This window comes from Cryptomeria japonica, chromosome 9 (assembly GCF_030272615.1).
Source record: "Cryptomeria japonica chromosome 9, Sugi_1.0, whole genome shotgun sequence".
NCBI classification, from domain to species: Eukaryota; Viridiplantae; Streptophyta; class Pinopsida; order Cupressales; family Cupressaceae; genus Cryptomeria; species Cryptomeria japonica.
In genome coordinates this window covers 545,903,356-545,918,889 of record NC_081413.1, presented here as the reverse complement: position 1 = coordinate 545,918,889, position 15,534 = coordinate 545,903,356, and the positions used below count along the sequence as shown (strand labels likewise).

The window sequence follows — 15,534 nt, the reverse complement described above, 5'->3', positions numbered from 1 at the left end:
CTTATAACAACAAAGTCTTCTTTCAAAGATCTGAAGCATAATTTAGAGTCTCGTAAGTCAATTTAAGTCAGTATGCAGTTAGCATGAAGGACTTCTTATGGTTTGTAAGACTAGCACCAATGTTGATTCTAGCCGAGTAGCGTGGTGACCAATGACTATACATATAAACATATTGCAAACATGAAAACCTTTGGCCAAGGTGATGCTATGCTAAGCAAGCATCAGTCAGTTCACATGGTCCAGATACACTACCTAGTCAGAGGTCATACTAGTTAGGACCTAGTTAGAGGTCATACTAGTTAGAAGTTACCTATGGTGTGTGACCAACTAGGATTGTGTAGGGTCAAAACACCAGTCTCAAATGGCATTACATCTATCCTCTATTTATACCTAGCAAAAGGTCATGCCCTTCCAGTTGGAAGAGGCACGGGGGACTATTAAGTATGTGGTTGGGCAAAAAATCACCCTGATAATACTTTCCCTCTTTATCAGGATGTAGTGATACTTAAAGATTTAGAATGGAATCCAAAATCAGTAAACCCTAAACTACTCTTGTACTAATTTATAATGTTGTTGTTGATAATTTAGTTCTTATTCTATTTTAAGCATATGTAATCATTCATGGATGTTCGGAGATCTTAATTTCTTTAGAAAAGTTAAATTTTCATTTCCTTATGTTTTTAAAAAAGATTGTAGCTATTTTTCTTTAGTTTTATTAAGTTAGTTTGCTTTAGAAATAGCTTGTTACATATGGTATCAGAACTATTTCCAAATGTAAACAAAGTCACCATAAAAATTAAAAAATAGTAATTCAATATTAATTTGTCAAACTCAAATATCAAGTTAGGTTTTTGTTGTTGAATATTTCAATATTATAATAAAATTCTTTGATTTAATTGTAAAATAAATTATTTACTGTATTTATGTTTTAACTATCAAAAATATTTAATTTTATTATAAAATGCTGAGTGAAGTTTAATAAGGAAACTTTTGAGAATATGGGGAATTTAAATGAAAAACATTGAAAAAAAGTCGCAAGGCTACTCTAGTGAAGGAAACTAAAGGAACTACAAATTTGCATACAAAGGCCCAAAAATTTGAATGTTCCCCTTTCTAATAGGTAGGTATTTTTCATTTGCCTTCATATTTCCTTTGAATCCATGTATATTAGCTTTATAATCTCCTTTGTATTCTTGTCATAGTCTCCCTATCCCCTTCCTATATTTCCTTTAGTTATTCCTAGCTAGAAATATTGTCCAAAAACTCTCCTACATCACTCCAAGGTTCCTTCATTCCTCTCTTTCCTTCCTTACACTCACACACCACTTCTAGTGGATTTTCCCCCTAAAGTTTCGCATTCTTATTCAGAAAAAATTGTCTCTCACCAACTCTAGGATCTACACACAAATAGAAGGTTGCCAATTCCAATTTGGGCTCAAACTCGGGTTCAAGTTTGGTTTGTGCAAATAAAAAGGTTCATTTTGTGTTTATCCATACAAGAACATATAAAAATATAAAATATATACATATTTACAGCCTCAAATAAAAAATATAAGACATAATATACATATTTCCTAGTATATTTAATGTATAATAATACTAATAATCTTTTTACAATATTTAATAAAGTTGATTATAACTTATATAATTACAAAATATTAAAAAAATAATAAATAGATAAGATTAATATTAATAATTAATTGACATAACTATTAGTTTTTTGTTATTAGTAATGCTAATAGTTTATTTACATAGATCTTTATTGTTATTAATAAATTTTATTCTTGTCTGTTCAATGGTCCTGAATTTACGATTCTTGCACATGCCCAATTATGGATTGACACATTTTTTCTCTATGGCCCTCTATTTTGGAGCAACCCAATTCATGTTATTTTTATTTTTATTTTTATTCATATTTTTATGGGTCCCACCCCCTTAGTCAAATTTACCAATCAAAAATATTAAAAAATTTTAAAAAATCACTTTCACATTTAATTGTTTAAATCTTGATTTAAATTTTTAAATCTCCATAAAAAATTTAAAATTATAAAAAATAAAAAAATAAATCAAATAAATATATTATATAACTATTATTAGATTCATTACCATTATGAAATTTTTTTATTTTTTTTAAACAAGTGCTATCTTTGATGGGGATAGCTCCCTATATTATGTATGAAAAGATATTACAATCATAGTCCCACTGACAGAAAACTTCCCTACATACACAAAGCTAAAACATAAACCAGCACACTTCACAGGCCAGATTATAAAAGCCTCAAGATGGTAGCAACCCGAGACCCGATCAACACCACCCGATCAATACTGCCCTCCGAAAGCCAACCCTCCTCTGTCCGCATCATCCGCTTGAAGGGGTCCATGTCATCATTCTTTACACCCACTCGAAACACTTCCCAAGCGTTATTCATGAACTCCTCCTTCTTGGCTTTGAGGGCCACTACAGCAACCTGTTCTTCGTCCTCCGAATCCAAGCATTCAACATCCGACAGAAAAACCGCAGTGTTAAAAAAGGGACCCAGAATGCTGGCCCATTCCTCTTCCACCTCCATGACCACACCTCCCACGGCATCTGCATCATTTACCATTATGAAATTTGGTTTATTACTACAAATATTTAAAATGAGGATGGAGAGAGGAAAAGTAGAACAACTTGCGAGCCCGCACATGCAAAAGGCAAATGCAAACGGGTGCGAAGATAGGGAAGACAGTAGCAAGAATGATCAAAATCTGGAGGAATGCTTGCAGTTAGACCATAAGGATTATCAAACTATTGATCTATCGAACGAAACCTTCGTTGGTGTTAACTTTCTAGAAGATTTAGCAATCATATGTAGATTCATTGGACCAAAGAAAAATCGAGCTAAAATGAGGGCTTGGATAGAAGAATCTTGGAGCACAGAAGTTTTAACCAGAGTTATGTCGAAAGGGTTTTTCATTGTCATCTTTGCCAATCAGAAAGAAAGGGAGAAAGTTTTGCAAGTAGGATTATGGCAGATGGATAATTATCCATTATATATGAAGAAGTGGTTTCCAAATTTTAATCTACTCACGTTGGACCCTTATGAAGCTCTGATATGGATCCGGCTATACAATCTGCCCATTGAATACAAGTTGGAAGAATGCCAAGAAAAGATTGGCAAATAACTAGGGACATTAATTAACATCAACGCGGACCTGGCCAATGGAGATTCATACCTCTACGCAAGGATTAAGGTAGCGGTTGTAAGGCAGATACCAAGCGATATTAGGTTTTGCATTTATGGCAAACATTGGATTCAAAAATGGAAGTCGAGGAGGAAAAGTTCTTTTGTTTGCCATGTAGGCAAAGAGATCATATGGTTCATACCTGTACTATTGCCCCGAAAACAACGAAAAAATAGAATCTGAAAAAGACAAACCCTAGGGAGATTCTTGGAAGGACTATAGAAAAGAAAAAAGAAGCACATCAGGGAGAGGAACTATAATCACAAAAAGGAGTTGGTGAAAAGGAGGGATCTACAGGGATGGTTGTGGTTTGTCAACAAGGATTGTCACCTTCTCCCAAGGGAGCGACACTTTCTCCTAAGGGTACATTGGAGAACACTGACAATCAAAAGGATACCAATGTGGTTTATCCGGTGGGATAAGAAAATGTTATTGAAGAAGAATGGGAAACCGATAATGAAGGAGTAGAATGTGACAAACTAACAAAACTAGATCCTAGATGCATTACTCAGACAACGACGCAATTATTGGGGAAAACCAAGAAACGGTGAGGCGGGAAATCTAATAAACAAAAGGGAGAGGATGAAGTTGAGGAAAACGGGTTGGTAAGCATTAAGACATTCTTGAAAAATTCTAAGGGAGCAAAGGCTTATCTTGGAAAGTAATGAAACTCCTAATGTAGAATGTCAGGGGCCTAGAGGCCCCTAACAAACGACGCTTACTTAAGCGCCATATGGATAAAGTAGTAGTAGATGTTGTGATTCTCCAAGAAACAAAGATCTGTTCAAAGGAAGGACTTAGATTTGTTAAATATTGTTGAAGATGGGAAGAAGCGCATTTGTGAATGCTCGAGGCAACTCCGAAGGTATGGGGATCTTGTGGAATTCGGATTAAAAAAAGGTGAATGTGGAGGTGGCAGTAGATAATTGGATAAAGTGTAAAGTCGAGTATCAAAATTCAAATGAGGAATTTCCATTAATCAATGTGTATGGCCCCACCAAAACATAAGAAAAAACACTTTTGTGGGATTCTATCCTCCATGGCATTAAGGATGAGGAATAAAGACAAAATAATTATGGGGGCCATTTCAATGCAATCTTGGATTTAAGTGAGAAGAGTGGAGGATTGCAAAAGATAAATAGAACAATGATGGATTTCAGGTCATTCATTGAGCGGGTGGAAATAATTGATTGTATCCCTAAAAACAGGAGATACACATGTACAAACAAGCGATCTGAGTTCACAAGCATATCAGAAAGGTAGGACAAGTTCTTTATTAGCAGTGATTAGGTTAAAAATAATATGGTTCGGGTCTCTTCTATTAATGGATATGAAAGATGGTTCTACTTGAACTGTAGCAACTCTAGAAACATAGATCCAAATAGAGTTTTTATAGTTTACGGAACAAGCAAAACACATAAAAAAAATTTGTGGAACAGTCAGTACAGAATTTGTGTGCTTATCTATAATTAAAATATATTTCTCATAACAAATAGATTAGACAAATTGTTTTGTTTTCTTTTTATCTAAGTTATCCATTATGCGTGTTGCACCAGTGTAACCAATCACGTTAAAAAGTTTACCCGGTGCACTGCAATCTATAGGGGGCCTACTCGATTCATGCAATCTAAAAAACAAAAGTTATCAATTCTGCTACGAGGTTGGGTACAAGGTTCTGATACACCTGTACAGTGAATTTTTCCTAGGTATAGTACATTTGCATATAGCAAATTTACTATACCTATATATATATATAGGTATATGCAAAAAGAAAATTGCAAATACATTCAATATATCATATTTGTGATAATGACATGATAATATGATACTTCATTATTGATCAATTTTATTGTGGTAGTCATAAAGATAATTGTCTAAATTGTCAATTTTGATCTCCACTCTGAGACTCCCACATTGTAATCAAGTTTCTTATGGGACAAGAGATCCCAATAACTAGTGGGGGTTGGGAGTGGAGAGCCCAGTGGGGTTGAGTGGCACCAACCCTCATGGGGATCTAGGGGCAACACCCCCAATAGGGTCAAGAGGCAATGCACCTCGCCTCCATGGACAGCGCCCTTGATGCATTCCTTTTCGTGATGCAGCGCGGAGTGAAGGGGCAAAGCCCCCGCCACCAAGCCCAAATTAAGGCCTTTGATACCACACAAACCTTCATCGCGCACACCATTTTCACACTTTTATCACTTAATGACAAAATTAGGTATTTGGTACATTTTTTTATAAAAATGTTTAAAAAATGATTTTTATTTGAATTTTGGTTTGAACAACCCTTGGGTCCCCTTGGCCTAAATATCCCCAAGGAATGGCCCAAGAACCCTACAACAAGGAGAAGCTTGGGAGGATCATGGACATCCCAATGACAAGGAAACACGAAATTTTTTAAAAAGCAATCACAGTACTGAAGAATGGAATATAAGTGTAAGGTGGTGAAATAGGGTTCGCTAGTTTTTGCATGCAAACTAAGAATCTTAGGCCTATTCTACTCTTATATTGGAAGGAAGATGATCCACTTGGCTCAAGATCCTTGGGCACATGGTGAATTCAATTATCCTTCGCTGTGAGTTGAAAGTGACTATTTAAATTGTGGGAAGAGTGAGGAGATGACCTTTTCTGCATGTACCGGACTGTCACGGACTAAAACCAAATTCCAAAAAAGGAAACAGTAAGGCAAGTTGTACTAGACCTGTAGTCCAAATTTGAGACAAAAGTGCACGGACTTAGTCGCTCAGCTTGGCCCGCTCCCAAGACCCAATCGCCCAGCTCTACCCACTCTCGGGACTCATTCGCCCAGATCGGCCTGTTGATGATATGGTAGCGTCGGTCGGCATCAACCTGAGCTGGCATAGTTATCTTAATTGTCTGAATGACCTTCGGCCTTAGACAATTAATTAAGTCGTCATCTTATGCATCATTAACAAACAAATTCTTAAGCAAATTAATGTCAATAACCAATATTAAAGTCGGTATTATTAAGCAAGTATTTATTAATCTAATCGATTTTGTTAAGCATGTAATATAGTTGATGATCACATGCTATTATTAATCGCTGTGTTAATAAACAAGCGATATTGCTATAACCTGTCACCCTTATGGAAGGGTACGATACTTTATGAGAAGTCGTAAGGAGATACAACTCTCATCTATGATAAAAAGACATAGCAATCATAACAGAATTAAGAATATAGACCATGCAAATAATTCTGTATCAGACTGAATCAAACAGTTCAAAGTCAGATTGAATTCAACATACAGATCTGCAGATCGCACTTCAACATTAATATCAGGTCAAAGAAGATCATCCATCATTTGACAGTTCAAATATACTTCTACAATTCGGATTGCATCTTCAGTGATATAGTACAGATTGATCTAATCATATTGCAGTCTGTACTTATCATCGAATTCTAAGGAAGTTCGTACAATACACTTTGAAAGGCATTCGGATAATATATTGCAGATCATGCCATATAAACATATTGCATATCGTGGCACATACATATAGCAGATCGTGAGATATATAATAAGTGCAGAATCTACATACAGTAGGTTATAATATTCGGTGAATACGAAGGTCACACAGCAGATTGGTGACATATACAACAAGCAGATTGAATTCTACAAACTGATCTGTGGCTTACATACAAATCATATTCGAAGGATTTAATTGATATCAGATTGTGATCAAGGTACAAATAATTTTTTTTAAATTACCTACTTATCCAAATCTGATCAAAACTTAACACGGCCCACTCCCGTCAGTTTTGGCTCTGACGAATTGCAGACTATAGATCTCTGCCTGATTATTCATACTTGCTTTTGTAGCTTCGCAACCTGTTCCTGCACACAAAAAAGAGAGGAAATTGTTGGGGACAAAGGGGTTTGCCTAGGTCAAACCCTGATTTTGAAATGAACCTTGAATTAGAATTGAAATGAACTTGAAAGGAAAGCCTGTCATTAGGTAGCAGAGGTTAGATCTGAAAATGGAAGTGGCTTATATCTTGATGATGCAAATGCTTCTTTGAAGATGATCATGAATGTTGATGCAATAGCATGACTCCACACAAAAGACCTAAAAAGAAATCATAAAAGACATTCTTACATGAATGTTGTTGAAGGTTGCCACAATGGATGCTTTAATACTTGAATGCTTGAATGATGAATGCTTGAAGACTTCAATGCTCACTTGAAATCATGATCTCTCTATGACTTGATGATTGATCTCCAAAATGAGGGAGGACACCTTGCTTATATACCTCTCCCAAGCATTTTGAGGTACAAAACACAAAGCAGGCCGACACGGGAAAAGATTTCCCACAAAATCCACTAGACCATTGTGTCGACCAAATTTGGGACTGGATTAGGGGGAGTGGGGCACCCAAGGCGGCCTTCTCTCGGAAGCAGGGCGCCCTAGGCGCCTTGTTCCCGGGACCTAAGGTCCTAAATGAGGAGGAGATGCCGGAATGATATGCTGAATTAGGTTGTGATGAATGAAACTGGATGCGAGAGGCCATACATGCTTATTTTGGACCTAAGGTAGTCATTGAGAAACGATTTAAGCAATTGTCAAATAGAGCCATCTATGACTCCCTAATCAAGTGGGAAAATCTACCAGCTAAAGATGCAACATGGAAAGATGAACAATTCATAACAAAACTTCTAGAGTTGCTAAGCATTGGTGGTTAACTCTTTTCAGAAGAGGATGGGAATGTTATGATCCTGATATCCCATATTCTTAAATGTAATAATGATAAGCATTTTTGATAAACACTTGTGATATGATTAACCTTAATATTTTCATTTATTAGTTTTAGTTATTACATTAGGCTAAGTTAATTAGGATGAAAAGGTGTTTCCCGACATAGCTATACTTATAAATAAGGAAGAGAAACCTCTCTCAAAGCATCATAAGTTTTGATATTGAATTCATATTATTTTTATTATTTATTGGAGGTCACCCCCTCAAAGTGGTTTATTCTTTTTTTTATTTTTGTATTTATATCCAAGAAATATCATAAGGGTTTCTTGCTCTTCCTTGTCTACTTTTCCTCTTCTATTCTACTCTCTTATGCTCTCCCTCATCTTTTTTAGCATTTTCTTTATGGGCTAGTTAGGGTAGGATTAGACTAATTTATCCCTCAAACTGAGCTTCACAAAATTCTGCAGCCAACTGCCCTTGGAATATCATCAGACCCCAATATGAATCTTGCAAAAAGCCAAGACTGGCAGCCTTGAGATCTTGGGGAGACTGGAAAATCTCCTTTCAAGAGAAGAATCAGCTCCCTGATTCTCAAATGTTGGTCCCATGCCACTTTGAGAGACGACACCAATGAAGGTTATCTCTGTTGGTTTACATCAGACAGACAGTCACAATGGGCTTTCTGGTTGCCATTAACAAAATGGTTATATAATACATCTTCATATAGCAACCAAGATTTCACCCTTTGTGGCACTCTATATGTACCAACCACCATCAATACTACCTTCATTGCATCTACAGCCCTAGTTTTCGGCAGTAGAAAGGCATATACAGAATTAGCATGAAGTACTTTCCATTCTAAAAGAATAGTTGGCCATAGCACAAAATAGAATGAAATAGCAAACACATCAACTCATATATGAAAGGCAGTTTGACATAAATGATTGGGTGTTTCTGAAGCTGCAATCCTACAAGCAATTGAAAGACAACAAGTTTAACACCCAAAAAAATAGCCCTTACAAAGTTGCTTTAGTGAATTTGGTAGCATACAAACTATAGCTGCTAATATCCAGATGTATACGTTCAGTCTTTCATGTGTCATAATCGAAGAGGGTTATTGAAGATAAAATTAAAATTCAGATAGAGTTTCCATGGTTATATCAAGAAGGAAGGTTCATTTTGGAACCAGAGATCATCATTCAAACAAGTACAAAGTGCTTGAGAAGTGGGATCATCAATGACTATCTCATCAGAAGTACTTACTTATCACTTTAAGATGCTACTTGAGAAGATGAAGGATTCGTTAAGAAGTGCCTGGTGCTAAGTCTCAAGGAAAACAATTATTTGATGAAAGGTGCATGTTTTGCCCTTAAATCATTAGTTGTATCAAAATGTGTAATGTCCAACTTGTGCATAAATAGTCAACTTAATTAATTGTTGGTTCCTAGATTTAATACTTCTACTGGTAGTTGGCCTCATTGAGACAAGAGGATCGCCATAGCCCAATGATGCTATATATAGAAGGTAGTGAGTAGTTGTTAAGTTTGTTCTTGTATTAGACTTGTGGAGGTTGCCTTCTCAAAGTAGCTTAGCCTAATAATCAAGTGTTTTGCTGTGCTCCATGGATATCATGTGGATCTTCTATATTCTGCTCTACGTGTGCACTTAATCTACCATCCAGCTACTAAATTCTTGTTAATCTATTATGAACATTAATGCTATTCTGCTGCTGTGCTAATTAATTTCATTACAAACTTGAAATTTCTTCTTCTCTCTCTATACTATCTAAAGTTATGATATAGTCTTCAATCAAGAATCAAAATTACATGATAAATATAACTAATCTGATATAAGTCTACCTCAATCAGCTCATCATTGGCCTCCATATCATGTGATGCATTATCAGAGAGTGGCACAGAGCTGTCACTCTTAACACCAGGCACAAGAACTTTCTCTGAAGAACCAAGCAAATCAATTGTTGTTGACGTTGGAGGAGTTTCTGATGAAGAAGCTTGTCCAAAAATCGCCCTTCCTGTAAAACCAACATGGACCATATCAAGGATTCTATTAGTTCATTTATCTACATTCTTGTACCAAAAAATTATATTGAATATTTCAAGGTGCTACTAAGGTTAACAAAGGAAATGAGAAATAGAAAACACAAAACATATTGTAACCCATAACAAAAAGTTTTCAGAGAAAAAAGTTGGATGAATTCCTATAACATTTAGCACAGTCAACCTAGGCATGTAACACATGAAGGAAAGACAAACACTATAGATTTGAAAAGAAAGGATGCCCCCACTTACCGTGTCATTGGAAACACCCTGGGAACATTAACATATTTCATTTTTTCTTTTCTTTTCCCCATGAAATTTTGGTATGTCTTAAACCCTTCTGCTTCTATTTGATGACATCCTGATCATTAAACAACTTTTTTCTGAAACATTGTGCACTGTGCAATCAATTTAGTATTTTTAATAATAAAGGAGTGGGCCATGACTTTTTATGGTCCTTTGTTCAGTGCCCTAGCCATGCAAATTCAATATAATCTATCTTTATATCCAAACTAACACACTTAGGACAACAATTGAACTTTCATAGGAGCACTCACTGCAAGCATTTTCAACTCCTTGACCAGTCGTTTTTCAAACAGTCTGAGTATAGACTTTGCCATGGCTATAACAGGTTTCATGTCACTATTACTTCAATGACTCTTTTTTATACCCCAAAGTGGAGATTCAGGGTACATCCTGAAATGCATCTTCAAACTTATTACACAAAGAGTATTATGGTGAGAGGTCAACTTCAGATCTGCTTTAATTTGTATCTGAAATCCTTCTGCAAATAGCTCTACTAATTCTTCTAATATTGAATTATAAATATTATATGGCAGTTGAATAGTTGTTGCAGATTACTGCCTTTGATTCCTAAATTTTATGTATCAGATGAAGTTTTTATATTATTATTGCTCTTATTCAATATGATTCAGTGTCAGATGAAGTTTTTATATTATTATTGCTCTTATTCAATATGATTCAGTGTTAATATACTTTCTCTTGCACACAAAATACAGCTAGATTTATTTTCTTCTACAACTTCTAATGAACGCACAGGAAAATAAATAGTTCAACCTTTTGCAGTAATACTCATTCTTCTATAACAATTTTGACTCCATAACTAACCTCATCCGCCTAGAAAGATTGGACATAGGCCATGAAATTATGAACTTACTAGTTAGTATTTAGTGAATTCTATATAACTCTCTACAATGGTAGCAGATTATTTCCTGAGAAAGAAATAACCATGATAAGTATCCTAGATTTTAAAAACATGATTATTCTTCAACTTTTGTATTTTCTAAACAGCAGCCTATATTAGATGCAATTTTTTTGGGTAAAACTGTGTGTGCTTATTTGATCAACATTTTGAATCACACCTAGTGATTCATCATCAGGAAGAGGAATTATCACTGGGTGTGATTCGAAACACCGATCAAATAAGCACACATAGTTTTACCCAGAAAAATTGCATTCTAATTCATGGACTGTGGAAAACTAATTCTGTCTAGTCGCCTATATTTCAACAAACAAAGCTAACAGATAAAATATTTTCTTAAAATGAAACAAATACATGCCCGCTAAAGAATACAATATAGAAAGCTAGGCACATGAGAAATACAGATTTGGTTTTCTATAAAATATGAAATACATGTCAAGTCAGAACCCTTTCCCCACTAAGCAAAGCTTAAAGAAATACAGCTCAGGATTAAATAATGAGTAATCCATGTACGATTTTTTTATACCTCTATTTACAATCTGATAATTTGAAATTCCAAATACTGCCTTTGCACAAGAAATCTCTGAAGAAGGGATACGCTTCATCACTCTGTTGTTACTTAGTAGCAGCTGTCGACACGCTGGAAAAAAAACATGTTTCAGTGGTGAATTGTGAAGACAATATACAGAGATGTAACCAAAAAGACACTTCAACACTAACTGCTGAATAGAAAATGCACTAAAAAATTTATTTCATTTGCTGGAAAACAAAGACACGGTGCTTACGAACTCTGAACCTAACTAGGCAAATAGTTTCTGCAGAGCCAAAAGCAATTCACCACATTCTTAAAAATGTATCTCTTGCAATGTCTTCCTAGAAGCAATCGTTTTATTGAAAACCTGAAAACATTTCTAGCAGAAGTATAACATTGATAAATTTGTCTCAAGCTTGTCATAACCCTCTATACATAATTTCCTGAATTAAAATACTATATGGTAATTCAAATATTATGCATATAATTACGGGATTGGATCACAGATGGAAATATACCTAAAACCCACAAAACTCACAAATTTTTTATAGAACTCGACAGCAAGTTACTGGTGAGATTTTGGTGATAACTTGGCAATAACTTCCAAAATGCAGAGAAAAATCTAGACAAGTCACAATAAGTCTATCCACCAAAAGAAACTTCATTTTTCATCTTTTTTCAAATCTGTTTTTCCCAGTGTTCCACGGGGAAGTGTCCCCCTCAAATAAATAATTCTAGCCATTTCTAGGATAGAAAATCCAAGGAAACATCTCCTTGCCATCCCACCATCACCACTTCCTATTGAGGGATGTCCCCTGAAAGAGAGGATGTTTCCAAGGTGTCAACCTATTTTGGGGACTGCAATGAGATGTCAGGATGTAGATATTTATCTTGCCTCAATTAAATTCTCTCTCCTTTCCCTTTTCCTTTTTGGTTTCACTGGACTCTTAGGCTAATAGCATTAGTTTTTATAATGATGTTGACACCAAATCTTTTGGTTCTTTTCCAATGGACTGTTATGCAAAGCATTAAGATTATCCAACTTTGGGAATCTTGTTATCCAGTAGATGGTTATCTGAGATCTCTTAGCGATAAGGGAGAGAGGTTGTAGGAGCTTGCATGCTTTATTTGAACAGCCTGATTCTACAAATTTTCAATCCTTTCCTATTCTAATGGCAAGATAAACATCTACTATACACACACACACACACATATATGTGTGTATATATATGTATATATGTGTGTACATATATGTATATGTGTATATATGTATGTATGTATGTAATGTATATATGTGTGTATATATATATATGTGTGTGTGTGTACATGTACATATACATATATACATATACATATATGATATATGTATATATACATATGTATATATATATATATATATAAATATGTATGTAAGTATGTATGTATGTACTATTATACGTATATGTGTGTGTGTATACATAAAAATATACATACATATATAGATATGTATATATGTATATATATACATATTTATACACACACACACACACACACACACACACACATATATATATAAATAACTCTACGAGTACTCTCCAGATTTCTCCAAACTCCTGAGTCCTATCTCTAGCCGAGTCCACTCACCATTGGCTCCCACAGCAAGTCCGGAAGAAATCTGGGGAGTACTCATCCGAGTCTTGCCCCAAAACTCTCCAAATCCCAACCTCTCTTTAATGGTACTGATTTCGGAGATGAACCAATTGGCCAAATTGGCCTGTCCTTCAACAGATTTCTTGAGCAGAACTGGAAAATCCTCAATATCATCCATAAGAATGTCACCAGGGTATTCATCCTCAGCACTCCCAAGGGACACAATACCAATCTGAAAGCCCACATCCTGAAACTGCTCCTCTCTATCCACAGCGACCTATTCAATACCTGGCTTATCAATCTCAGGCTGAGCCTCATTACCTGCACCCTCAATCTCTTCCACCTCCACACTGCCCCTACTAACCCTTTTCCCTTGTTTGCCCTTCTTGTCCTTTGTCCTTGCGGGGTCTAGAAGATTCCCCGGACCCTTTCAATTGTTATTAATTCCAATGCCAAGGTTTAAATAAATAAAGGCTGCAAATTGTTTTATTAAGGGCTGCTAACCTAGTTTGACAGGGGCATAACAAATTATTAGCACTGTGTTGGAATGGCATTGATTTCAGATGTAGCAAAAGTTTCAGATTCAAATCTCTAAGACATAGAATGTTATTAAAGGTAACAAAATCAAATTAATTTTTCAATAAGGTTTCCTTAGTACGATGAATGAAATTTAATTGGGTACCTCATGAGTTAATTTTGCTAGAAAGCAATGTGTTGCATTCAAATAATGAACGAATCCTTATTTATATTTATTATTGATATATTTAGACAAATTGATTGGTGCATCTATAAGTACACACATGGGTTTGTTATGTGACTCTTCTTGCAGCATTCGAAACTTATAGAACGGTCAAAGTTGTCTTTTTGCAGTAAGGAAATATTTCTACATAAGTCAATAAGTTGGATAAGAAGAGTAAAAGTAGAAAAGGCAATCTTCAAGCAGTAAAGAAGGGCCATTGGAAGTATGCAAGATATAATTGATACACTATTTTTATTGTTAGGTTAAGTGAGGGATGTATAGAAGCCCTAACTCCTAGGAAAATAACATACAAAATCCCTGGAAGACCATAAAAGCATGAAATTCAGAAAGTTTGTCAAACCAATATTGACCCCAAGAATTTAACTGACATCTTCATCCTACACCAGCAAAGGCAAAACTGAAAAAAAAGAGCTACAGATGCAATAAATAAAACATTAGACCTGTTGAAAGCCTTGGCTCAAAAACAGCCTTAGAATCAACTTTGACACCTGGCTATAAAAGAGAAAAGTAGTTCAATTTGGAGACCCCACTAATGGAGACTAATGGCAACATGCCAACACAATTTCAGCCCGCCATCTCAAATAATGACCCATAAATTGTCAATACACAACACCAAGTCATAGTAGTAGAGTGCTAAGTCTGAATGTTGTTCACCAAGTCGTAATAGCAGAGTGCTAAGTGTGAATGTTGTTTGGACAAGGAATGGAAATACATCTAAGCTCTATAATTTCCTCTACGTATTGTAGAAGGATAGGGGGAGGAATCCCCCTCAAATCTTTCTAAATCTAAGATGGAACTCAAAAATACCACCTCTTCAATAGGTACTATGCAGCTCAAGAGCCAATGCAATGTTGTAGCATCCGGAAGACATGCACTCAGCTTGGCTTCAAAGTTAATGACTATGGAGGCACAAGTGTGCAACCCACCAATGTTAGCAATAACCTCTTCCCTCAATATTGTCTTGAAAAAAATTGAGAGCTGCCTTGTTATTAACACAAAAAACCTTGCATAGGCAATAGCAGTTTGAGACTACCCCAGCATAACAAAAGTCACATTAACAAGCACCATGAATCTAGGTGAAACGCTTGAATTCTATCTCCCTAGCCAACCTGCAAACATATCACAAACGAAAACAAAACCAAGAAGCTTGTATGTAAGCCTAAAGAGAGCTGAATAAATCAAGCTTGTACACAAGTTGCCAAAAGAAGGCACTAAATGTTACAAGTGTGGTTGCCATTGCACCAAAAGATCGACCTGTTAATGCCCGATACAACCACTAGACAGAATCCACAGGAGGCGGTTAGTCCCTTGTCACGAATCCCAAGGGGAGCGCTGACCATTTTGCCAACAATCTCCCCCTCAGCATTACCCGAGGGGATTCGAACCTGTGACCAA

At 35.7% G+C, this 15,534-nt stretch overlaps 1 protein-coding gene across 3 annotated transcripts in view; it reads right to left on the bottom strand.

Annotated features, from left to right (window-relative positions):
• The window catches only part of LOC131061002 (1,4-alpha-glucan-branching enzyme 1, chloroplastic/amyloplastic), a 244,948-nt gene that overhangs the window by 218,334 nt on the left and 11,080 nt on the right, over nt 1-15,534 (bottom strand). For 2 of the 3 annotated variants that reach the window (XM_057994501.2, XM_057994502.2), the window contains exons 2-3: nt 11,745-11,858; nt 9,799-9,971 (exon numbers count right to left, since the gene is read on the bottom strand). In XM_057994501.2, the coding sequence (XP_057850484.1) occupies nt 9,799-9,971; nt 11,745-11,858 (287 nt within the window). Of the gene's footprint in view, nt 1-6,954; nt 6,977-9,798; nt 9,972-11,744; nt 11,859-15,534 lie in introns of those variants that run through there. The other variant, XM_057994503.2, reaches the window with a different exon arrangement.